We start from the raw sequence: 27,010 nt of genomic DNA on the forward strand, positions 1-27,010 counted from the left end.
AGACATAGCTGGTGGCCATTAGCAGTGTTGTTATTATCCAGGTATAACTCTGACTGATTCTTCCAAGGAGACTAGAAACAATTCTTAGTTGTCGGCTACCCCAAGGGCTGTGCCATACCTACGCTTCTTAAATGCACAGAGGCAAAGCACACTTTAAACCTTAACAGTGTCTGTGTAACCTAGAAGACTGGAGCAGTAATCTGCCCAGAACTGTGTATAAACAGCAATGTGGGCAGTAATAAATTATACATGTAGATCAGGCTAGACTGCAGAGGAAAGGGAAGTCCAAATTCCATCTTTTTACACAAAGCAGTGGCTTTCTTTATGGGTACATGTTGGATTATCTTCATCTTCAGATGGACAGAACATGAAACCTGAGAAATGTAACAAACCTACCAAATGATAGACAAATATATGTGGTTATATTTAAGAATGGCTCAGGTGTTCTTTCCCTGGTTTTTATATTAAAATTAGATGCTTGTTAAAATGTTGCACCTAAGTTAAAAAAGAAAAATCCCCAAATAGAATCTCCTAAATAAACTCACTTTCCTGAGTCATGCTACCAAACATTAAAGTTATCTGTATATAGGGAGAAAAATACAAATTCATTCACCTGAGGCGTATCACTAATAACCCTGAAAATACAATGACTGTTATGAGACTCCCACACAGGAACATATTCCACTTGCTCTTACTAAGCTGTGCGCTGGAAATAATTTATGGAAGAGTGCAGAACATACATCTTGGCTGAGAACATGAACACTTTGCCCAAGTAAGACCATGATTCTGATCACTTACCTTAGCAGTGGCTTTCTTTACAGGTGCAGGTTGGATTATCTTCATCTTCAGATGGACAGATGAGTTCATTCACAGCAGGGACCTTGCCAACTTGCCCATATAATTCTTTTGAAAAGCAGCTAGGAGATCAGGGTGACCTAGCCTTGCCCTGTAGCTTCCCTCTTAGACGGATAGTCTAGGTCTAGGAGCTGACTGAGAGTAGAAAAAACAACATTCCCCTTCAATACACTGTCAAGTTGGGGCCGGCAATTGTGCACCTAATTTATCAGGTGCCAGAGGACACTGTCATTGAAACTGTAGACAATTATTCCAATGGATTAAAGGAATTTCAAGGACCTGAGGAAGAGTCCTACCTTCTTCTCATATCTCATCCAAAACAAACTGACAAATGAAATAAATCACAAAATCTTTTTCTTAAAACATTTCATTAAAATACAGTTTGAGTCTTAAGTTACTACGTTGTTAAAAATAAGACACTTTAAACATCTCTGCTGGGCTAAAAGCAACTCTTGATCTTGAAATATACAATTCAAATACCTTATAATCAATAACTAAACTGTTGAATTAAAATTAGAAAACGAAGACTTTACCTTTCAAGTGTTTTCCCTTCCAACTGCATCAGACTCATCTTAGGACAATTCGGGAATAATTTTAAGTAAAGTGTTGAAAGTAAATAAGTGTCTTTGTTTGTACTGAATAAACAAACCCACATTACTGAATCAATCACTAAAACCCTGACAGCTTAAGTCATTTTAAAGCCATTATATTATTCCCTGCACAGATTATATATTTATATATATGCATGCTAGGTCTTCTACTATTTTCAAGAATTCTCTGTCAATTTGATTATTTGTCACATTAAAATTATTCTAGCAAGGTCTGTGGTTCATTCCTACCTATAACCCCAACCCTGTAGTAGCTGAGGCAGAAGATCACAAGTTTGAAGGTGACTTGAGCAACTTAATAAGCCCCGTCACAAAACAGGGGATGGGGGGATTAAGAAAGAAACGAACACTTTTGAGACAGGGGTTGACTCTGAAGCCTAGGCTCCCTTAAAACATTTAGTGACTCTCCTGCCTCAGTCTCCCAAGTGCTAGGATTACAGGTATGTCATGATCACCTCAAAACGGTATTTTAAAGAGGCTGACGATGTAGTTTAGTGTTAGAATGATCTAACCTGTATAAAGCCTTTGGCTTCATCCTCTACCACTGGGAGTGAAAGAAGAAAAAAATCTACTTACAACTTGGAATAATTTGTATAAAATTGTAACTAGACACTATTAATATAGCAAAATATGCAAACATCTGAAGGGTATTGAGAAATACTGATAATTAATTACAAAAGCCGGACGATTTCAATACAATTCACTTTCCGCTACTCCAGTGATAAAACTGAATACAGAAGTATTTAATTTTCAAATACAAATCGCTGTAAAAAATAAACCTAATAAGTTGTAAGTAAAACCAGGATACTAATTACTGCAATACATCAGTACTATCTTTTGAAAACTACAAAAGATAAAGAACTCATTGCCTTTCACTCAGTAAAGCTGTTCCGTCTGAGTTGACGGTGCCAGTGTGTTTAAGCACATCAGTGCTGTTGCCTGATTCTTACCTGAAGGAAAAACATGATTCAAATAAAAGTTCTACTTTACATTTCGTAACTGAAGCTAAGAGGATAGGCTACAGTTTACTGGAGCAGCTCAATTCTGGGACAAACTAATTAAAAAAAAAAAAAAAGAAAGAAAGAAAGAAAGAAAGAAATCAATCAGCTTTAACTGGCCAGAGTCAAAGACAGTGCCTCTCAATCTTCCTAATGCCGTAACCTATTAATACAGTTTGTCATGTTATGATGACTCCCAACCATAAAATTATTTTCTTTGCTCCTTCATAATTGTTTTTGCTAGTGCTATGAATGATAACGTAAAATATCTGATACGACAAACATCAAAGGATTGGTTGTTCAACCCCCAAAAGGGTTGCGAGCCACACATTCAGAACCATTGGTCTAAGACAAAAGATTTTCTCATCTGACCACATGGTACCTTTTTCATTATTTATGACTCATTTATATACCCAATTACATAGTAATAATGGTCCATTCTATAAAGGATAAAGATACAGATAAAAAAGCATTTCTAAAATTTATTCTCTGTTCATCTGGAGGGAAGACATACACTCTAATGACATTACAGGAACTTAATGCAGTATGATTCCAAAAAGCTAAATATACACATTTATATTAAATAAATGTGTACACATAGCTATAAATAAATGTTTTACCAGTGACAAGCTCTACCATGAGGTCAAAATTTACAACTTAAGCTTTTCTAACTACAATACTCACCCAAGTACTCACACCTAGACAGGTGTATTTTGTTTACTGCATAAATACTGATTTGAGGGTAATCTGATTCCCCCAACTTCCTCCTCCTCTTGTTGACTAAATACAGAAGATGTGAGGTCTCTGCTCACAAATAAACACTAGGAAATTCAGGAGGGAATGGTAAACATGCAGGGTTATCTCTTCAAAGCAGAGATGCAGACCTGTTTTCAGCCCAGAAAACTGAACATGTATGTAGTTAACAGCCTGATGATCTGTGCTTTCTATCCGTAGAGCCAGGCCTTCTCTGACTCCCACAAACGCTTTACATCCATCTCAGTCACTCTTCCTAGACCCTTATCTGGAGCACTGCTTTATGGAAAAGTCACATGGACTTTGGGAAGAGTTTCAAGGTAAATATGTCTTAAACTTTATTGTACACAGGGGATAGTTAATTATCATCAGGAGTCTATTTTCCCAAAATTGTCCTATGCTTAAATATGACTAAAATAAACTGTCCAATGCCAGACTCTAGAAATATGAGTCAAGCCCAGCTACTGAGTCCTGTTGAACTGGATTTCCTTCTTGCCTCACGTGAGACATTTCATTACTCTGTGGCCATATATGCCTCTGTGAGAGCCTGCAGAGAGCCCCTCAACTGAGCACCTGTTCTTTTCAAAACAAACAAAGAAAAACCCCCTCAACAAATAAGGCCCCAATACCAATTTAAATCAAAGTGAACTTTTAAAAACCGGTCTTTGAGGGCTGTCAAATGAACTTTGACTCAGTGGGTAAAGTTGCTTGTTGCCAAATCTGACATTCAGAGTTTGATTCTCCAGGACCCACATAATGGAAAGAATCAACTCCTGGGAGTCGGTGCAATAAAGATGTTTAACAAATTAAGTATAACACTGTGTCCTGTGTGGAGACTATTAGTGGTCAATAAACTGGCAACAGCAGCATAATTCTACTAGAACATGCCAAGAACATCCCTTTAAAAGATGGGAACCAGCTTTTCCTGCAGGGACAAAAATTACTATCGTCAGAGACCATTACCCCAGAAATCCTGAAAATTCATCTGGTCATTTGTTTTTATGAAAACCTTTGAAACCAGATCAGTTCAAAGGGAAGTTCAGTGAACACTAAGTAATAAGTAATCCTTCACTCCAGCTTCCCATGGCCAACCAATAAACTTTGAGGAGCTGCTCTGAGCAAGTACCTGCCCATGCATTGCTAACATAATTCAATGGACATACACATTAAGGACACTTTCACTCAAAGAATATTATTTAAGACACAAGACCCAAGTTTGTACCACACACACACACACACACACACACACACACACACACACACACTTCTGATTTCTACATTAGATATTCTAACACTGGTTAGTTAATAGATCTCTCGACCTCTCGCATCCTGATCCTAGCACATACATGTAGGAAACCCTTCAAAGTGTAGTTTACAACACATATACCACTCAGGAATACTACTGAAGAAAGGAGCTGATGAGAAGGCTCTGGCCTCCCCAGATGAAGACCAGCACTAGATTTTAAGCACCTGTTCTCTCTATGCTAAGTTTCAGAGATGAGAGGATAACACAAAATTTAATGACCCACTTTCCTTGATCTCTATCTTGATACACACATATATAAAACTGTTATACACAATTAAATATGAAATTGTTTACAGGAGAAATCTTTACACTTTGCAAATGTTCTAATTTTTCATTGAAAGTTAGAATATTTTCACATTAAAAAAACTTAAAGAATCATTAAGACATAAGAATGACAGGAAGAAAAAATATATCTACTAACTGGTTACCAAAACTAAATTACGTAAAAAAGAATTAAAAAGTAGCCAAATGAACAACCAATCAACTTTGACTACTTAACTTTATACCAGTTGCTATTTTAATTTTTATTGGTAAAATGAAACTATTTACCAGTACTAGCTTTCTTTGTATACAAGAATATAAGTCCAATATAAGATATTGAACAATAAGTAGTATTTCATACCTGTTCTGATTAGTTTTTTTAATTTGACACAAACTAGGCTCTTTTGGAAAGAGGAAACATGAGAAAAAATGTCTCCATCATAATGGCCTGTAGAAAAGTCTATGGGGGTGTTTTCTTAATTTATGATTGATGTGGGACAGCCCAGACTACTAACTGTGGGCAATGCTGTCCCTAGGCTGGTGGTCCTGGGTTACAATAAGAAAAAAACGTTGAGCAAACCATAGGGAACAAGTTAGTAAGAAGACCCTCCTTCAGTTCCTGTATTTGGGTTCCTGATTTTGAGGTCCTGCCCTGACTCCCTTCAGTGATGGACTTCAAGCTTTATTTCCTTCCTAGTTTGTTTTTGATCATGATGTTTTATCACAATAATAGAAACCTGACTACAATACTACCTGCTAAGAAGTAAAATAAAATTCCTCCAACTGTCTGTCTTCTTTCAAATGGATTAACATAAAAGTGTTTCAAAAAAATAAGCTGTAAAACTTCAGCAACTATGATAAATACCTGGTTAATAACTTTATGAAGAACAGCAAAAACATTCAACGTCACAAGGAAGCACTTAGATTATTCCTCACTGAATGTTACTGATCATTTTAGGAATTATTTTTAAAAACCTTCATAACAGTAACAAAAACTGAAAAACAAGCAAAAAGAGTTCAATCATGTTTCAATTCTGTGAAAACATTTTTTCCAATCATAGAGGGAAAAGTGCTGAGGAGGTGTTCCAGCTGTCATGCTCGTGAGGACCTGAGTTTGCGTCCCCCAGAACCCTATAAAAAGCTTGGCCTTGTAGCACACGCTTAGCCGAGTTGATGAGCTTCAACTTGGGTGAGAGACCCTGTCTAAAACTCACAGAGAAAAAGTGACTGAGGAAAGAGATCCCGGGGACATCAATCTCTGGCCTCCACACATACACACGTGTGCATATTTCATATCCATACTCACAGGAGTGAGCAAGCAAGCAAACACAAACACACGCATCAATAAATAAATAAATAACAAATGAGACATCTAAATAGCCTTCAGACTGATTTATTATACAAAGTGAAAATCACTGAACTCATAGCATTCTTCACTGATACTCAGACCACTTCTCAGCAACAAACCTGAACAGATTTGCCTTAGTGACTCAAGTCTTCCTTGAGTCTGTTGAGCCTTTGCTAAGACTACTTTTATACTAGTTATAATGTATCCAAAAACTTGTGGGCAGGTTGTTTCAATATTAAAACTTATTTTACAGGAAATCAAACAATGAAAAGAAAACCAATAACCAAATAAAATTAATCTTGCCCACATCTCAAAACTCAGCAACTGTAGATTTATGTTAAGTCGATATATGACTGGACAGTGGAGAGGTAGGAGGAGAAAAGGTAGGAAAACGGAAGAAGAACAGAGATTGGGGGAGAAATCAAGATGGAGCCAGAGAAAGCAGACCTGGATCATGGTGGCCATAATTGGCAATAGGTAGATATGAGTATTTTAAGGGATCTGTAGGTCATTTTATCTCATACAGAAGGGCAGTTTGTGTCTTTGTCCATTTGATGTAATCTTATGGATTAGAGGGTGTGTGGATTGAGAATTTAATATATAAACCTGTATGAAAAGCTATCAGGCCTTAGAGTCATGCTTGTGCCTGGCAGTGGGGTAAAAGAAACAGCCGGGGCAGAAGCATCAGGGCAGGCAGAGTGAACCGCCTGGGAAAGGCGTGTGGAGAGGACAGATTGCAGACCAAGTGACAGAGTCCGTGCGCACGGCTCCATACTAAAAGCAGCATCCGCGGAGTGAGACCGCGGGGGCCGATAAAGAGGTAAGTCATTTCATTTTTAATATTTAATGCAACAAGCAACTACATTAGGAGAAAGATGACAAAGATACAAACAGATGTTAAGGTTTAATGTCGAATTTCGTATTAAGCAACTTAAGCTAATAACTTTGATTTCTGTTAAATGTGTTTCTTTTGGAATAAATACAGAAGGGAATGAAAATAACTAAGACTATGAACTAGGTGTTAATTATTCCTAAAGAGAAGTTATTCAGGGGCTAGAAAGATGGTTCTGGAATTTGGCACACTTGCTCTCTCAGGGACCGTGGGTGGATTTCCAGAGCCGACATGCCACCTCTCAAACTGTCTATAACTCCAGCGCAAGGGATCAGATGCCCTCGCCTGAACTCTGTGTACACCAGACATGTATGTGGTTGTACTCACAGACATGTAGGCAAAACGCTCACACAAATAGACCTACAGAAGAGATAAGTTGTTCAGCAAATTGAAATTTTACCTGGCCAACTTAAATGTATTGTGTGCATTATAGGGAAAAAATAACCTGAACATCTCAACTCCTTCAATCCTGCCTAAAGCGCTTCATGATCCAGTCACAGTCACACTGTGATGCACGAAGCCTCTGCTGGACTGCAGGGGCTGAGGAATTGCTGCGTCTTGTGTTCTTCAGCCATTCCAGGCACTTTTCACACTAGGATAGATACGAACCCACAACAGAGAAGACAACAAAAATAAAGGGGGAGAGAGCAAAAGGGCAGAGAGGGAGACGTTCCCTTGGGGAGTGGTCCCATCTCCCTAGAGTTTTTACAGCAAAGGCTGGGGATGGGTGAGAGGCCCTGCTGAAAAGCCAAGTCTGAAGTCGGGGTCGGTTTCTCCACTGATCCCTTGTTGGACTGTGACCTCTGCCTGTGCCTCCTGTTCTTACAAAGGCTTTCTCTGTTGGAAACTCCAACATGCTACATAGAAACAGGACACACTAAAGCCCTACACGCGGTAGGCTAGTTCGATTCATAGGTTTTACTTCAAATTCAACCATAAGAGCCCTTGTTCCACAAAACCATCAAGGCAGAATTTCAGTGCAATTACACCCCCAGATCTTCAGTTTTGCTGCTGGCCAAGGATCAATATCTATGCAGTACATCTTGGAAAGAGAAGCCAAGGTAAAAGTAAACAATTCCATAAAGCAATTTCCCAAACATGACCCCACATGACACATACAGGTGCATTTATACAGTAATCTCTACTAAATTGATTGTGGATAAGGAGGGATATCTGTATGCTCGTATATACGTTATAGACAAACTGAAGACAGACTGTTAAACTACCAACCGATAGGCTAAAAAAACAGGTACAGAAAAGTACTGGGACCACAAACATCTGGTTTTCTATCCAAGACTTAACTACAAACATCTGGTTTTCTATCCAAGAGTTAACTATGTGGCATTTAATAAATAAAAAAAATCAGTAATCACACATTTACCGATAATTTAATAAAAAATTACTTGGTAACTGATTTTCTCACTGCATAGCAGAGATTTCTACTTTATTCATTTAGCCAGGACTAATATTCTGATACTGTTTAAGAAGAGGCATGCTATAATACATCCCTTCATCGCTCTCACACCAAATCTCCAGGTATAAATACTTACTTATCAAAGCTATCGCTGTTTTTGATGAAGCTCTCCAGTTTCTCCTTGGCATACTCCACCACATCTGAGTGAAGTTCAATCCCATGATTTATTCCAAAAGGACCTGGAATTATATAAGCATTTTTAAAATATACATACATATATATATATTAATAATGATGTGCCCCAGAATCCCAATTTCTGTGCACTTATCTATCAATAGCATTTACAAAGGGCAGGAAATATACAAACAGCTAGCTACTACCTGCATTTTACAGATGAATGGAAACCTGTTTACACCTGTTTTCTATGAAGAGGAAGGAGTGAGCACAGTGTCAAGAGATTACAAGGCTTTACACACCTCCAGACAGTTCCTGGCAGGGTACCATGGCCAAAATCATCACACATCCGCAGGTTTAAGGTGCAGTGGTGTCGACTTGCCTTTCTGAAACTGGAACCGGTCCCTGCACCCCCAGCACTGTTTACTAACTTGCTTACTCAGACTGGCCTTCAAGGCACTCTGTAGCTAGTCTCTAGCTTGTGGTTTTCCTGCCTCGGCTTCCTGAGCAGCGAGAGGAAATGTGCACCAACACACCCAGCTGAGGCACTGTTACCGTCAACTTCACTTTATGCAAAATCTGGTGGCTCTCAGGCGTGTGGTTCCAGCCAACTTCACGTTTCTCGCACCATACTTTTTATTCATGATGGCTGGAGAGACCTCCCGTGAAAAGGGCTAGAGGAGAGAGCTTACTGAGTGCTCCCTGTAAGTGCTCCCTGTAAGTGCTCCCTGTAAGTGGCAGATGGTTCTAGGACTCAGTATTTTCTAAATTTTCTAAACTTCCTACTCCACATCCTGGTTGCCCACTCTCCTCACAAAGGCAATGCACAAAGCTCTCTCCAGCGTCTACAATGGAGCCCAAGAGTAGTCTGCAAGGCTTCCTAAGAAGGGTGTGTATTCTTCCTCTTGTTTTGGGCAGTCGCTCTGTATTGTACCAACTGTCCCTAAATTGTCTCCTGCCTCTGCCTCAGGACTGCTGGGATTAAAGAAAGACGTGCACCCCATGCCAAGTCTACTCGATTTTCTTACCGAATCTGTAACTAAAGGAGTCCTCTAGTGCCTGTCACAATACAATGTGTACCAGCCTTGTCTTTATTAAGCACAAAGTACTAAGACAAAGTCAAACAGTACAGAAAATTAAAACATTTGATATTTGCATTATGCAATGCAGAATGACTTCAAGAGCAAGCCCTATCACAACGTCTCTAGTCACAGGATTGCAGGCATAGCCACAGGCCCACTAACCTGAAATAGTATGTTTTGACGAGGAAGCAAACTAGGGCAATCCTAAGCACTTCCTTTCTGCTCCCTTACATTCGTAAAGTTTCATCTGGAAACTGAAATCTCAGTTTAACATTCCTTCATATTCCTGATACTATGAACAGTAAAATTGAAAATTTACCAAAAAAAAAAAAAAAAAAAAAAAAAAAAAATCACTCCTCTCCAAATTAGATGTAAAAACTTCAGTTTCCGGAGGAGACTGAAGTATATGTGGGGGAAAGTTCAGCCTCAAAGTGCTGTTCAGAAGGAAGACAGGTAAATAAGGGGGTAGTGAATATGCCCAACATATATTCTAGACATGAAAGGGCTTGTTCAAATGTGCGTGAGCAAAACATCTGTAACTCAAGATCCAAGGGGATCTGAGAGCTCTGACCCCACAGGCACCTGCACTCCTATACACAGACAAACATGCACACGCGGACACACATACTTAAAAACAATAGTGGTAAAAACAGAAAGGAGAACTGAAATAGCAATGTTACTATATTAACAGAATGTGCTCTCAACTAGAACACGCCAAGCTGTCAAAATGTAAGACAATGCTGATAGTTAGAACTCAGAAAGAGAACCCCAGGAAAATAAGACACAGGAAACTGGGGACACACCAGCTGCTTCTGAAAATGAAAACTGGAAGGTCTAGGGTAGGAAGAACATCTCAGCATTATACACTGTAAAAATGTGCTTTGCCCATAAGCATGCATAACCCATCAATCAAAACACAGGGTACAAGGGCTGCAGAGATGCTGAATAGTAAGTGCTTCCGATGCAAGCGTGGGAAACCAATTCTGAATCCCAGAACCCATGTAAATCCAGGCTCCTTGGCTTGTCAGTAACCTCAGTGTTTCCTACTGCAGACGGAACGCAGCAAGAACAGGAGCACACAGGCCAACCAGTCTGGCCATGAGACAATAAACAGAAATCCTGTCTGGAACAAGGTGCAAGGATAAGGACTGACATTGAAGATGTCCTCTACCCTCTACAAGCATGGCATGGTACACATGTGCCCCACCCCACCGCACCTCCACACAAAATGCTAAAGCCACACACGGGGCTGAACAATGTCATCTTCAGCTATATAGTCTAGTCAAGGCCAACATGGGTTACATGAGTTGCTATCCCAGGAAACATGAGATCCTATCACGGGGGGGGGGGGGGGGGGGGGAGAAAATTGTTTAATTTTAAAGCAATATAGAAGTATATCTTTATCACTTAATAATCAAGAAGTCATTAACATTGAAGTAAATTTAAAACATGAAATATATTAACAAAAGGCAAAATTCATGGACAGAAGAGGTTAGTAGCTCAAAGCATGGGCTGCTATTGTAGAGCACCCAGAAAGAGGATTTAAAAAAAAAAACCAAAACTATGAACATTTAGATTTATTAAAACATATTGTCATATATATCAAAAACAATAGTACAAGTTGCCAATGGGAAAAACAGAAACTACTCTCAAGAAAATGTAACTGTTGCTTTGTATTCAATGCAATCCAATGTTATTTATTCACATAAACCAAGGCATATTTTTAAGAAATAATAAATGTTTCATTTCTATAATATACAGCTATAAAGAGAAAATGCTAACAGGAGATACAACGCTTAACAATTAACTTTTAAAAGAGAAAACAGGAACAGAGTCAGTTTATTAAAACAAGTAAAAGTTACTAAAAACATCTAGGTATTCTATATATTAGAAATTATTTTTAAGACTGACTAAAGCTCAGTTATGATAAAGAACAAAGATAACAACATTTTCACATAATAAAACTACAGACTAATTATCTTCTTTTAACGATTGTGCCTAGTTCTAACCAGCTCGCATATTCATCGTTAGTCAATAATTAAAGTAGATGTCAAGCACTAGGCAAAGTACAGTAACTATTTTCTATTTCCAGCAGTGTCCCCTTCATGTGACACCCCACAGCTGGGGCAATGTGATGTGGGTACACACACCTATCTGACAGCCATCACGGAGACACAAGAGCATTACACTACACAGATAAAGCACACGCTGCTGGGACGTTTCCTATAAAGCTAACTCACAGAACACAGTCCAGACAAAAGGACTTCCTTACATTTAGCTGGACAAACTGAGGGGAGGAAAATGATCAGACCTACAATTTTGTTTGAGAACATTAAGGCAGAACGTGCTTGTTTGTCCCCGTGGAGCAAACTAGGATTAGCCGATTACTTCCTGAAGATTGTTTCTTACTCAAAAAGGAATCGTGAGGCTCCACCACTGCTAACGTAAAAGCACTTGGCTTGCTGTGAAGTATAAGACAAGTAACAGAACATGAGAAATGATGACGTGCCCCCACCCCCACGCACATCAGTAACCTGGGAAGGTGGGACAAGCTGGACCTGTTTAAAGTCATCATGGTTTGGTCCTACTGCAGACAGGCCAAAGGCAATCAATCCCTCTGGGGTGTGTCGCTAGTGAGGCTAATGTAATAACACAACCAGGGCTCTGATGCATAAATATACCCTAATTACTATACAAAATCCAATCTGATACACACACATACATACACACACACACACACACACACACACACACACACACACACACACACACACACCCTATGTAACTCTGCCTGACCTGTACTGATCTGGGTAGTCTTGAATTCTCAGCAGTCTTTTTGCCTCGGGACAACATTATATGCATGTACCACCATGCCCAGCTCAGTCTGAGTGATTTTAGTGTTTTGAACTATTCAAATCCCTGTTCTCACTTGTAAAGTAATACCACAAGTTAACAACTATTAATATAAAAGCATTTGGTAAACCCTAATATTTACCACAAGGGGGAGTACATGAACTGGTTATTTGGTGTTTATGATACTTATGTAAAGTCAATGGTATTAAATCATGCATATTAAAATACCTTTTAACAAATTATATTTATCATCAGTGACTCTGATTATGTAAGGTAAGAATTTAGGAAGTGAAAGTAAACTTGTAAACTGTGACAGGTAAAAAAAGAATTATGTGCCAGGTTCAGTGACAAATGTATTTAATCCCAGCCCCAGGGAAGAAAAAGCAAGAGAATCAGAAGTTAAGATCGATCCACTTTGGGGCACACAGGTAAACACAAGGTCAGCCTAAACTGCATGGGCTGTATCCCCCCAATAAAGCCAAACATGGATAGATGTGTCTGTGTGGTTCTTAGAGCTCTTCACACTCTAACACTGATTAAAGACAACTACTGTCCAACTTTTCCTAAGTCTTATCATGGAATAGTTTCATGATTCTGGAAATGAGAAACTTCTCTTTTGTAGATTTGGCAAAGTCTCATGAAAAAGTCCTAGACTTTGCCACTAACATCTCGAAAGGCACAAAAACCTTCCTAGTCTATGTATGTAACTACTAGTTTCTTTTTACTTCGTTTCAGCTAGTTACTGGTTTCTTGACACAGTGCCTCATGAGTTTCCGCTATTGGCTTTTTGAGACAGTATCTCACTGTAGTTCAGGCCGGCTTTAAACTCGAGAACGTTTTATGTAATTAAGGATTTTCACGATTCTCCAGCTTCCACCGCACACAAATTTACACAGCTATAGATTTGATCCAACAATGTTAATTTCCCCCAGAATTCATTTTCATTGGCTCTTTCCTGCTTCTTCTGAGTCAGGGTTTTACTACATAGCTCAGGCTGGCCTTGAACATCTTGTTCTGTACTGGGATTACAGGAACCACTCCCATGCCCGCCTCACTATTACTGAAGGTATCCACGTCCAGACATGACTCTCACTGAAATGTGAATTTATTGAGCAAAATGAAGAAGAGCTAATAAGAGAAGTCCTACGGTTTTCTATTGACTATTCTCAGCAACTGGTATAGGGTTTAATGCAAATACTTCATAGGGGTCTGAAGAGATGGCTCAGTAGTTAAGAACACTGACTGTTCTTCCAGAGGTCCTGAGTTCAATTTCCAGCAACCACATGGTGGCTCACAACCATCTGTAATGGGATCTGATGCCCTCTTCTGGTGTGTCTGAAGACAGCAACAGTGTACTCATAGGTAAACTAAATAAATCTTGAAAGAAAGAAAGAAAGAAAGAAAGGAAGGAAGGAAGAAAGAAAGAAAGAAAATCTGAACAAGGTGGGATAGGCCTGAAAGAATCTTTAAAAAAAAACTTCATTTAAGTATGATAAAGAAATTACAAATTTATATCAAAACTACTATCAGGGAATAAATAAATCTTATAAATACACTATTCAAAACTAATTTAATAAAAAATCTTCAGACTAGATTACATATTTACTTCAAACCTACTCTCATCCTATTAGAAATCCATCACATAAATATTATTTTTTTAAAAAAACAAGGTGTCCTCGGAGTTTCACATTACTGTTGAAGTGGGATGGTCACTGGATTAGATGAAGAAAAAGAAAAGCTATTTCAGAGCATACCTTTTGATATGCTGGGGGTTTGAACCCTGAAAATGAGTTTGTTGCCTTTTCTACAGTAAAAAAAAAACTAAAGAGGCTGGGATGAAGAAGAAAATATAGTGAAATTTTGGCACTATGTGAAAAAGAATTCAGGAAAGGATTGAGTTGAGGACAGGGTAATTTCTTGTGTACCCCAAAGAAGAAATAAGATGTGAACCACAAGCGTAAGGACAAAGACTGGGAATACTCTCCAAAGTCCACGTGCAGACATGGGTAGGTTAGCCCTGAAGTTGTGGAAATTCATGGATTCAGCAACATTCAATAATACTGAAACCAAAACAAAAGAGAGATCCAGTCTTCACTGCAGGCTAAAGACAAAGGTTTGTGGTTCTTGCTGTTATTTAAGTGAACAAGGCATTTACAGAAACAATAGAAGGAGATCTGGACACCCAAAGGAAGGGGAGGGGAGGGGAGGGGAGGGGAGGGGAGGGGAGGGGAGGGGAGAGGAGAGGAGGGGAGAGGAGGGAAGGGGAGGGGAGGGGAGGGAAGGGGAGGGGAGGGGAGGGGAGGGCTGAGAAACACTGTCTTCAAGATGCACAAGACCTATGTACGACTGCTCCCTTCAACACCACTGAATGATGCAAGAAAGGGTGTGCTCCTGAGGCCGCAGCCCTTCCTGAAGAACTATTAGCAGGGGAGGGCTATCATTACTGTGTTCATACACTTAACTGTCTGAAATGAAGACGAACAGAGAGGGGAAGACCAGTGGGAAAAAAGGCTCAGCAAGAGCAGGAGAGGGTAGTGAGGAGGGAAATAATATCACACCAGACTGCAAGAAACACTCTCTCATGCACACAAGCACTCGAACACACACACACACACACACACACACACACACACACAGAGTTCCTAGACTGGAAAAGGCAGACTCTGTCAGAAGACAGACTCAAAACAGAATGTGAAGAAGACCAATTACAGAAAGAACGAAACCCTCCCCGCAAACCAAGCATGGCTGTGAATTACAATTAACTCCTGCTGCTGACTTCATGCAGTCAGCCCAACAATCAACACAACCCAGAGAGGATTGTACCACAAGGAAAGAAACAACTGTACAACTGTGCGCTTTGACGTTACATGACTGGCTCATAAACTCTCATACAGAGAAACAGATGCAGAAAGACAGTTATTTTCTCAAAGTATTCTGTTCTCGTAGCTGTGTTCTGCAGTCGTATGTATACACACATGCAGGAGAGCAAGAAAGAGGCAGAAACAAAGATACAGACAGAGGGAAGTTACAACCTTACATATTAAAAACTCATCCTGGTAGAGCCTACTTAACTCTGCAAGCCGAAATGAGCTCGGAACCTGACTTGCCTGTGCTAGCACCAGGGACTGGTGTCATATTTATGACCTAAGCTCCACTCACAGATCTCCGTGCAATGCAATCTCTTGCTCAACACAAGAAAGAGGAGACTTTCTTCTTTACACTTCTGCTAGGAACCCACACGAGTCACTCAACACCTGCTCCTCTGCACCAGATCAGCAAGTGGCACCAAAGGCACTGTTCACGTGGGGTCACAACAGCACTGCACTCGAGGAGGGGGTCACGAAAGTGCTGCGCTCATGGAGGATGCAAAAGTAGTGCGCTCGTTCGTGTGGTGGGGGCGGGCTCATAAGAGCGCTGCACTTATGAGACTTACCACTAAATCTGACAAGAAGCAAAGAGGACCATTTGCTACACAGAAGATCCAGGTTGGAAAGACATTAACCCAGAAGTTAGCCAGGTAGCTCAGGATCAGAAAGATCCTGTGTGCTTCCTCACATAGGTGGCTCTTAGATCCTAACCGCTCCACTCTGAGCATCTAGATGGGAGAATAACGACTCCAAAAGCAGGAAAGGGGTCCACGACACAGGAAAAAGGAGGCTTTTAGAAGAGAGCAGAGAAGACAATAGAACGTGAGATACTAAAGTAGGAACAACAATGTAAAGGGCACAGTAAAGAAAAAAATGGCAGGAGGTGGGGCTGGAAATCAGTAGGACAGAAGTAGGTACGAAAATGCCAGAAAGAAGCCTGGTACTTTGTAAAATAATTTTTTAAATTAAAAAAAAAAAAAGAACGAACCATGCTAACGATGCAGTAGAGGATGTTGGGTAGACAGCAGGAAGCACAGATGACTGTACAGGAGGAAGTAGCGCAGCGTACACAGGGCGCTTGACAGCTTAAGTGTGACGGTAAGAGAAAACACTCTCGAGGTTTGTTCAGTCATAACCAAGTTACCTGTCAATACTCTCCATAATTACTAAAAAGACAGACATCTTTTCTTAAAACACACGATAGGGGGTCAAGACTAAAGCCAGTGTTTAGTGCAGAAAACAGAATTTTCCCTTAGCATGAAACATGACATTGGGAGAATGTGTTTAATCTTCCCAGGAACAAAGAACTTGGGCAAGACCACTTTACAGAAGTCCTCACAGAACCTGAGGAAACATTAGACAATTCTATGCTAACAAATGCTGATAAAACCATGAATAAACACAAACAATAACAACAGGCAATGGACAGGTAAAAACACTGCCCAGACACTGCACTGAAGCTATACAATAACCAACTAGTACTGAGCAGATGCTCCATTCATTAATTATGGACGTACCACACTGACCTCCAATGCAATGACAACCCACATCCACTTAGATGGCTACTAAAAGATAAAACAGGCTCAGATTCTTGGAAGGGAGGCGTAGCTCGTAGGAAATGTGTGCTCAGTGTACACAAGACCCAAGTTTAATATTGGCAGGCATGTAAAACACTGAGATCACATTTTAAGTATCGTAATTTCTTAAAAAGGAAAATATGTTGTACATTCAGTCCAACAATTCCCGTTCTCAGATCTACTCAGGAGAAATTGTCCACACAAGACTTTCTATAGGGGCCTCATGGCAGTATTCCCAAATAGCCAAAAAGAAATAGCTCAAATAAACATCAACTGTGAACTGACTGGAAAAAAAAAAAAAAAAGTAATGATATTTATTCCTCAAGTCATAGATTCCACACATGAGTTGTGAAGCTATAGCTGGGTGACAGAAACCAGAAACAAAAAGATCACGTGTGATCCCATTGCTATTAAAGGTCCAGAAAGGTAATCTATAGGAGCTATTAGCTGTCAAGGCCATGATGGGATAATACCAAGAGTGGGTACTACCAAATATGTCCTCATAGAGGTGTTTAAGACTAGACTGTGGCAGGTGCAGTATGCTGCCATTTTATTTTTTAAAAAAATCACTGAGTTAAAGACTTACAAATGGGTAATCTTGAGGCTGGAGAGACAGGTCCTGCACAAGTACTGGCTGCTCTTCCAATCCAATTCCCAGGACGTGTATACACACACACACACACACACACGTATGTATGTATGTATGTATGTATGTATGTATGTATGTATGTATGTATGTGTGTGTTTATATGTATGTGTGTGTGTGTGTGTGTGTGTGTGTGTGTGTGTGTGTGTGTGTGTATGGCAACTCACAACCTTTTCTAATTCCAGCTCCAGGGAATCCAATGTCGCCTTCTTCTGGCCTCAGAAGCGTCATGCACACTCATGGCTCACAGATACCCATACACAGAAAATATGCATACACATAGAATCACAGTGAAGGGGAAATAGTAAGACTTCCAACATATGATCCATACGTGATTAAAAGAAGTGAGAGAAAGCATGTACAAATACAGAGGGGGAATTGTGTGAACATTTTCTGAGGGCAAAGGCCATGTAAGCATCCCTTAACATCCTGAATGAAGACCAGAATGGATACAGGGGTTAGAGGAAAGAGATTCCTGAATAAAGTCTTGGGTTGAAAAGGGGTTGACACTATTGTTATGGTTGTCAAGTTTCTTGGAGCACGTTTGAGCTTTGCCATCAGGATATCTAGTTTCTTCTTGGTGCACAACGTCTTAAACCGTGATCTACAACCAACAACCCACCCCCCCCCACCTTTTGGGGCCCTGGAATTGGAGTACCCTCTGAAAAGTCCCCAGAATTTTACACAATCTCAGAAATTTTCTGCAACTGGAATTGTCACGGCTCTGCTAGCACAGGAGCCAAATTATAGTTGGCTGCTGTGGACATTCAGAAGCAGCCCCACATCTTGTATCTAGGATAAAAACGAAAACATAATATTTCTGTGTTTAAAAAAAAAAACAAAACAGAATCCCTAAGTTGTCACTACAGGACTGTGTCCCATACTGAGCTGAGCCTGACTGTAGGAGATCCCAGTGACACACTTCCTCCAACAAAGCCGCCCCTACTCCAAGACCATACCTCCTAGTAAGTGCCACTTCTTTTGGACCAAGCCTTTAAACTCATGGGGGGGCCATACCTATTCAAACCACCACAGTTGTTTTTTATTAGAATTCTACGGCAATTTTTAAATATAAGAAGTAAGGCAGAGCACCTGTGAAGCAGTGGCCATAGCTAAGATTTAATCTGAGAAGCTGCTCTGTTAAACCTTATTCCCACAGTACACCCTCATATCGATGTGTGTTCCAATAGAGGGAGGCCAAGTGAAAAAGACTTGGACCTGGTGGACTGCTTACACAAAGCCTGTAATCATCTGGGTTTGTGCATGGGGTGTGGTCCTAACCTACAGTGGCCACATTTACAGAAGCCCTTTCCTCAGCATATGCTCGCTGTATAGTCTTGATACAGCGATCCAGGCAGAAGCTGGGAGAGCAAGGCATCTCTGGTTTGGTAATATGCAGTTAAGGGATAAGGTGCTCCTTGGGGAATTCGCTCAGAAAGGAGTATAGAGGAGAGGCCATAATTAGAGCATTCTTGTTCAGAGAGGAGCAGTTAAGAGTTTTCTCCGGAAACGTAATTATCCATAAATTTAATTTTGCTCCAGACTTGGAGACTAGGTCACTTCAAATCCTAATATGTTGCATCAGAACATCACCTTTAGTTTTAAAGTAAAAATGAATTCTGTTCTGCTTACTTAACTGTCTTCCCAGAGCTCAGGATTTTTACAAGGGACTCTCAACAAAGTTGAAGAGAAGAAAAAAGAGGCTTCAGGTCTTTTACCTTTTAAAACCAAACCATTACCACAATGTTGTTCTTGCCGCTGCTGATTCAGGTGGGGGTGCTCCCTTGATGTACTGACTCACTCACCCATAACAATGAGAGAATTAGTCAAGAGACTAGGAAAATATTTAAGTTGGATAAATAAATGTATGTATGACTCCTTTTCCTAGAACTATAGTTCCTATATTACAGGTTCTAGTGGGGAAATCGGAATACTAGTGATAGGGGGTAAAACAGAGGGGAAAAGTAGAAGAAAGAAGAACCCACAAAATAGCCAAAGACCAGTTAGCAGACAGTCCCCTTTTTCTGCCTGCCAATCAATATGCAGAACTCTTGGCTCTTCCAGCACCAAGTCTGCCTACACATGGCCCTGGTTTTCACCATGATAATAATGGACTAAACCCCTAAAACTGTAAGCCAGCCCCAATTAAATGTCTTTATAAAGTTTCCTTGGTCAGAATGTCTCTTTCTAGCAATAGAAACCTAACTAAGACAGCAGTTGGTACCAGGGTCTTGGGTCTTGCTGAGATAGGACTGACTACGCTTTTGTTTGGACGAATGTGGTTTGGAACATTGGATTAAGAAAGCAACAGAATGGTTAAGTGGGGCTAGTGGGGATGAGGGTGATTTGAACTGTGGGGAATTCGTACAGGAGTTTCTGAGAAAAATAGTTTTAGTATGTTGCCTAGAGATCATTCTTATGATATTCTGTTGACGAATATGGCTGTTTTGCCCTTGTCCAAAGGGTCTGCCTGAAGCCAAGGTAAAAAAGATTTATATTGATTGCATTGGCAAAGTAAATCTCAAAACAGCCTAGCACAAACTCTATCCTGCAGTTCACTTTTTAAAAGTATTTATTTTATGTATGAGTACGCTGTAGCTGTGTTCAAACACAGCAGAAGAGGGCATCAAATGCCATTACAGATGGTTGTAAACCACCATGTGGTTGCTGGAAATTGAACTCAGGACCTCTGGAAGAGCAGTCAGTGCTCTTAACCGCTGAGCCATCTCTCCAGTCCCTGCAGTTCACTCTTAAGAGGGCCTTTGATCAAATGTAGGAAGCTGAGAAAGGAAAAAAAATCAAAATGTATGGTTCAAGGATTAAAGGGGCCCCAGGAAGGAGAATAGAACTGAATCCTGTATTCAAGGAGATAACCAGATTAAAGATAAATGGAATGAAGGGACTGGTGACCTCAGGGCAGGCTCCTTAAGCTAAGCTTCCATCTTGTAAAAAGGACATTGCCCTGCAGTTGTGTGATAGTTATATCACATCAGGTGTTATTATAACTTGGTCATACAAGGTATAATTATAGCATAAGGTGTTACTGTAGCCCGGTCAGTTTTCATGTGGACATAAGAAGATGTCATATGCAATGCTAGCACTCATTTTAAGTACCCCTTAAGCTCTTCAAAGGCAAAAAAAATCTCAGTCCCTTTTGAGCCCTGCTGTTTCCATACCAGAAGCAATGCCCAGGACAACAGACTCAAATATGCTGCAATATGCTTTTTTCCCAGTCTCTTGCTTTGCCCACTTGTCTTCAAGATGGCACTGTTACCTTTCCACTGAAAATGGAACATTGATAAAACACTCAGAAACCGTGTGCCAGTAGACAGATACTCCTAAAGCTTCTTGCCTACCAGTTGCCTTTCTTTTTTTTTTTTTCTTTTTGGTGGTGGTGGTAATGTTTGTGTATTGGGGTGGGGGGGGGGTCTTCATATTTCCCAGGCTGGCCTCAAACTAACTTCGTAGAGTATATTACTAAGGATGACTTTGATTTCTAAATCTACCACTGTGACGGTATGTGAAGTATTAGGTCAAGCCCAGAGCTTGATACATGCTAAGTAAGTACCTTACCAACTGAACTGCAGAGCCAGCCCCAATGGCTTGATTTTAAGTACTGAGATACTGTTGTATACTGCAACTAGGCAGAACAGTGCCAGAGCTGACCTGTTGGGGTCAGGGCTGGGAAAGAGATCACTACGACCGTAGTGTTCCCACACCTAAGTAAACACTAAGCTGCTTTAAACAGACACATTCTGACACACTGGACACAGTCACAAATACACTACGGGTCATGAAGAGCCATGCAAACTCAGCTCACTTTACAAAGAGAGATTCACAAAAATAAAATTACCTAAAATCAAGCCCACCATTGTACTTAAATATCCGGTTCCACTTCCCAGGTTAAGGAACGACAATCCTGGTTGGAGTTTCAAAGCTTCCATGACTTCGGAGTAAATGCAGGGTGCGGACAGGTGAATGTTCCCGTGCTTCCAGGCTAAGTCTTTGTACGCGCTGTCTCTGTAGCCCTCCAGGTAGTAATCTCCACGGTCAATGGCTCTGAAGGCCTGCTCTACTCTTTCCGTCCGGATGTACTGAGCTTCCTTAAGGTTATCAATTAAGTCATCATTATCTTCCCCAGCACTCACAGCTCCTCCCATGACAGTATTCAAATCAAATCATAACTTAAAATGGAACGAATTATTAGAAATGGCTTCCAATAATGTGAGCTTTTCCTTTTTAATATTGAACTTGATTTCCAAAAATAAATTAAACCTGGAAAAGAGTAAAAATAGACAAGTTTAAATTAATGTGTGTTATAATGTTTAACTACCATTTCCCCAAGAATACATTCTGTTCCAGACACAGTGTTAAGTGACTTAAATATACTATTTATTTAATTCCTGTAACGACAATGGAAGTTAGAAAACTGGGGCTAAGAATTTACGTTAATTACTATTGCTCCTATATGGTGACCATGAGTCACATATCAAGAGATTAACTAATCATAATTACAAGCAACTTAAAATTCAGTTAGTCAACTTCATCAAATTCACATATGCTTAACGGCTACCTGTGGTAGCCGCCACATCAGACCTTGTCGGTCTAGAGAGGGAGACGGCTTTAACTTAGTACCAGGTCTTTCTGATTCAGAACACGTGCTCTGAATTACTTAGCCGCATTTAAAGTAAGTAATCCTGGCTTAATGACTTAAAATTTCTGATTACAGAAGCTAACGATTTTACATGGTATACATTTTAAATATTTAATATTTCTATTGCCTAAACAGTAACATAAATGCAAAAGCGAAGTTAAGACAGGCATGATTACAAGGCACTCCTGCAAGTCCAGCACTAAGAAACCAAAGGCAGGCAGTTCATGAGCTCAAGGCCAACCTGGGCTCTCAAATTCTAAACGCCAGATTTGCTGCTTTAATACATGTACATGCGCAAACACAATGACTGCCTTGTTCAGTGAATTTTGTTATAATAATGAGACCACAAGCTTCATTAACAAGGAACAACAACAGTACACAATGAAAACTAACAAACCAAAGTCCTGAAATGCTCATTTGCATCTGGCATGCCTAGATGATCAAAGGTTTCCAGAATGAGATTGTGGATGTTAACAGCAGATTGACATCTCTTCACTGCATCAACACACCAGAAAGCATGGCCTCTGTGGAAAAGTGATATAAATTCAGTGTGTGTGTGTGTGTGTGTGTGTGTGTGTGTGTAAGCTTGTACATGTGCCTACTTTCTGGGGAGACCAGAAGAGTGAGCCAGATCCACTGCTGCTGAAGTTACAATCAGTTATGGTGGTGCTGGGAACAAAACATGGGTCCAGTAGTCACAAGTGCCCTTAACCACTAAGCCATCTCTCTAGCCACTCTCTAGGTTTGTTTTACTTTGTAAGTGACATAGCCTCTTAGTACATCTGTCATCTTTTTCATCTTATACTCAAAGAATGAATCAGTTCTCAGAATGGGAATTTAAATGACTACATTACACAGAGAAGCAGTCTAATCTAAGGTGGCGTGTACCAACAATTTTACAAGAGTAGTTTGCATTATAAATAGACATTTAAGAAATGGCTTGCAGGACTAAAAGGGAAAATTATGTCCTTGGTATTAGTTCAACACTTAAGAGAAACTGTCCCTTCATGAGAGCCTTCATGTTCCAAATTATCTTAACCAACCAACCCAAAGTTAGTTGTATTTACTACAAAGCCTACAACACTTTTTCAACAACAAAAAAATCTATTTTTTTATTTGTGTGTGTGTGTGTGTGTGTGCTCGCGTGCACAGGGGCCTGGACCTGGAGTTGCAGATGGCAGTGAACCTCTATGGAATCCAAACCCCTTCGGTCCTCAGCCAGAGAAGCCAGTGCTGTCATCTGTAGGCTGCTGAACATCTCCAGCCCCACAGTTCACATTCCTGGTTAGAAAGATGCGAGTATTGATAAATAAACAACTACCAGTATTTACTGGCAGAAACCTTCCAGTGTTTCATTACTCAACATTACAATAAGCCAATGAGGAAGGAAGGCAGTCAGTATGTCCACCTTTAAGAGAGAAGGCATACATTGAAGGACAGAGTGCTGTATCAAATGAATCCAGCAGAACACAAGATGGGTCCTGGACAAAGAAAGTGAAACTGAAGGCAGCTTCTTTAAAGGCATGCGTGATGAAAGAGACTGCTGGCTGAAGTCAATCACAAGAGTAAGACTTTTGAGAAATTATCTTTCACTCTAGACCAGTAATTTCTTCCCTTATGCAGAACTGACCCTTTCCCAAATTTATGGACCTTCTCCTACTAAAAAAAAAAAAAACAAACAAATCAGAATTTTTATATACAACATGAGAATGCTCTCAAACCACCCCAAAACCCAGGAGATTCAAATCTAATTTAAAAAAAAAAAAAAAAATTTTTTTTTTTTTAACTACAGGCAACACTGAGCTAAATCAAGAGAGTTTTAACAAGGTCAAGATAACTCCATCTCCAAAATATTCCCAGGGTGGGTCCATCTGCATACAGAGCTACAGTAGCCGGCCTGGGCCCCAGCACTTCAGGGGATGGAATATGCATTCAAACATAAAAGGTGGTGCCCAATGGGAAACTAGACCGCAGAGAAGCCTTTCTTCATGTTCTAGGAGGCAGATTCAGATCTGAACTAAAGGCTACAAGGAAACCTTTATTTGTTGTGTGTACTTTCTTTCCCATCATCAACAATGGTCTGAAATAGTAAGTGGAGAATTCCAGAAATAAGCAATTGTATCCCCATTCCCAAACACTCTGAAGAAATCCAACACTACTGTGGTCCCTCCCGGCGAGGGTGTAAGCCCTGCCTCGGCCCAGCTACTGTTAACTGGATCTGGCATTGACTCTGATGGCCCAAAGCACCCAGAAAAACCCGGATGCGCTTATTAGTCAGGTCACTTACTAAGGCCTCCATTCACCCTCCTCCACCTCATGTAAGTGCTCCACTTCACACCATCGCAGACCAGAGACACCTCAGCACTAAGGGCATGCCTGGGAATCAAAGGCTGGAAAAAACACTCCAAGCAGATGGTAACCAAAAGAGAGCATACAGCCAGACATGTTGGTGCATGCCTGTAATGCCAGTGCTCAAGAGGATCAGAAAAGTCATGAAGTAGGTTTTTAGCATAATGGAGTAAAAGCAAACTCTGTTGGCAGGAGAAATTCTGCAATATTCACAAGTACTTGAAATTAAAAACATTAAATGTTCCCAAACAACCCAGTCAAAGAACTCAAAAAAGAATTTTTTCCAATATCTTCAAAAAATTGAAACTGTATGTTTTAGTTGCTTTTCTACTGCTGTGAGGAAATACCATAACCAAGGCAATTTATAAAATAGAGCCTTTAATTGGGTGCTTGTTTACAGTTTCAAAAAGTCCATGAACATGGAGGCGGGGAGCAGAGCAGCAGGCAAGCATGGCACTTAAGCACAGGGGTGGGGGGTGGGGTGGAGACAGACACAGACACAGACAGGCACAGGCAGAGACTCAGGCACAGGCACAGACAGGCACAGACACAGACACAGACAGGCATAGGCAGAGACTCAGGCACAGGCACAGACAGGCACAGACACAGACACAGACAGGCACAGACACAGACAGGCATAGGCAGAGACTCAGGCACAGGCATAGACTCAGGCACAGGCAGAGACTCAGGCACAGGCACAGACAGACACAGACAGACACAGGCACAGACAGGGACAGACACAGACAGACACAGGCACAGACAGGCACAGACACAGACAGACACAGGCACAGACAGGCATAGGCAGAGACTCAGGCACAGGCACAGACAGGCACAGACACAGACAGGCACAGGCATAGACTCAGGCACAGGCATAGAGAGACACAGACACAGACAGACACAGGCACAGACAGGCACAGACACAGACAGGCACAGACACAGACAGGCACAGGCATAGACTCAGGCACAGGCATAGAGAGACACAGACACAGACAGACACAGGCACAGACAGGCACAGACACAGACAGGCACAGACACAGACAGGCACAGACACAGACACAGGCAGAGACAGGCTGGGCCTGGCATAGGCTTTTGATACCTCAAAACATAACTCTCAGAGACACACCTCCTCCCAGAAGGCCACATCTCCTATTCACTTCCAAACAGGTCCATTCACCGAGAACCAAGCATTCTCCATAGGAGCCTACAGCGGCCATTCTCATTCAAACCACTACACTACAGCTTCTGAACATGCAGCCTCAGCTAGCAGTGTTTCCAACAGCTAATACCAGACTTTCTGCTGACCTAGGCCTTGGGGAACTCTAGAATCCTACACCCATGCCTTTGTAGGTCTCAGTGGAAGCACTTCTCCTGAATACCTAGCAAAAGGGTTAATATCACTGCTGCTGAAGATGGGACCACAAAGCCTCATCTGCAAGTGAAGTTCGCAGTAAGCAGTCCAAGCACCCTCCCTCTGGCTGCAGGAGCAAGTCACTCAGGCTGACTGAGTTGGCTCGAAGCCACCCTCCGGCACTGCCTTTCCTCCTGTTGCAACAGGAGACCTCGTAACAGACTGCTCTTCAGGGGCCTCTTCTTCCCTACTTCTTAGCGGTGTGGGGGCTGATATAAAGAAAGCGGCATCTGTCTTCTGTAACCAGGCAAGGCCTCAAGTAGAAAGATTGGGACACCAACCCAGTCACAGAATCTTTGACCTACAGCTTGTCCTGCCTGCACGATGTTCTGGGCCCAGAGCCTAGCATAACTGTCATCAGAGAGACAACAGCAGCTCCATCTAGCAAGAAGATAGAAGCCAATGCAGAATCCCACAGCCAAACATTAGAAAGAGCTTAGCAGAGTCCTGTGGAAGAAAGGAAGGGAGGACTGGAGGAACCAGAAAGGTCAGGGACACCTCAAGAACATACTCCACAGAACCAACTGATCAGGACTCGTGGGGGCTCACAGAGAAGGGGGGCCTGCAGAATTCTGACCTGTCCTCTGCATGTATTATAACTAAGTAGCTTGGTGTTCCTGTGGGAATCCTAACATTGTGGGAGCTGTCTCTGAGTCTTCTGCCTGCTGACTCTTACCACTCTCCTCCTACTGGTTCCCTGCTGCAGCCTTGATGGGATGGTGTATGCCAGGTCTTGATGTAGCTTGTTCTGCAATGGTTGGTTCTCCCTGGGAAGCCTGCTCTTTTCTGAGGAGTGTCGGAAGGGGATAGGGGTGGGGAAGCAGAATGGATCCGGGGTAGAGATGGGGGGTGGGAGGGAGAGACCAGGGGCAGGGAGGGAAAACTGCATTCAGGTTGGAATATATGAAAGAATAAAATCTGAGAGGGAGAGAGCAGAATCTCAGACAGCAGAGCAACGGAACAGT

The 27,010-nt window shown here is 41.1% G+C and overlaps 1 protein-coding gene across 2 annotated transcripts in view; it reads right to left on the bottom strand.

Moving 5' to 3' along the window:
* Nucleotides 1–27,010, bottom strand: part of PCMTD1 (protein-L-isoaspartate (D-aspartate) O-methyltransferase domain containing 1) — a 63,245-nt gene that overhangs the window by 13,762 nt on the left and 22,473 nt on the right. For both annotated transcript variants that reach the window (XM_080938633.1, XM_080938634.1), the window contains exons 2-3: nt 21,488–21,909; nt 8,572–8,674 (exon numbers count right to left, since the gene is read on the bottom strand). In XM_080938633.1, coding sequence (XP_080794759.1) covers nt 8,572–8,674; nt 21,488–21,794 — 410 coding nt within the window. In that variant the 5' untranslated portion in view covers nt 21,795–21,909. The remainder of the gene's footprint in view (nt 1–8,571; nt 8,675–21,487; nt 21,910–27,010) is intronic.

The sequence above is a fragment of the Micromys minutus genome (genome assembly GCF_963924665.1).
Source record: "Micromys minutus genome assembly, chromosome: 26".
In the NCBI taxonomy this organism is placed as follows: domain Eukaryota; kingdom Metazoa; phylum Chordata; class Mammalia; order Rodentia; family Muridae; genus Micromys; species Micromys minutus.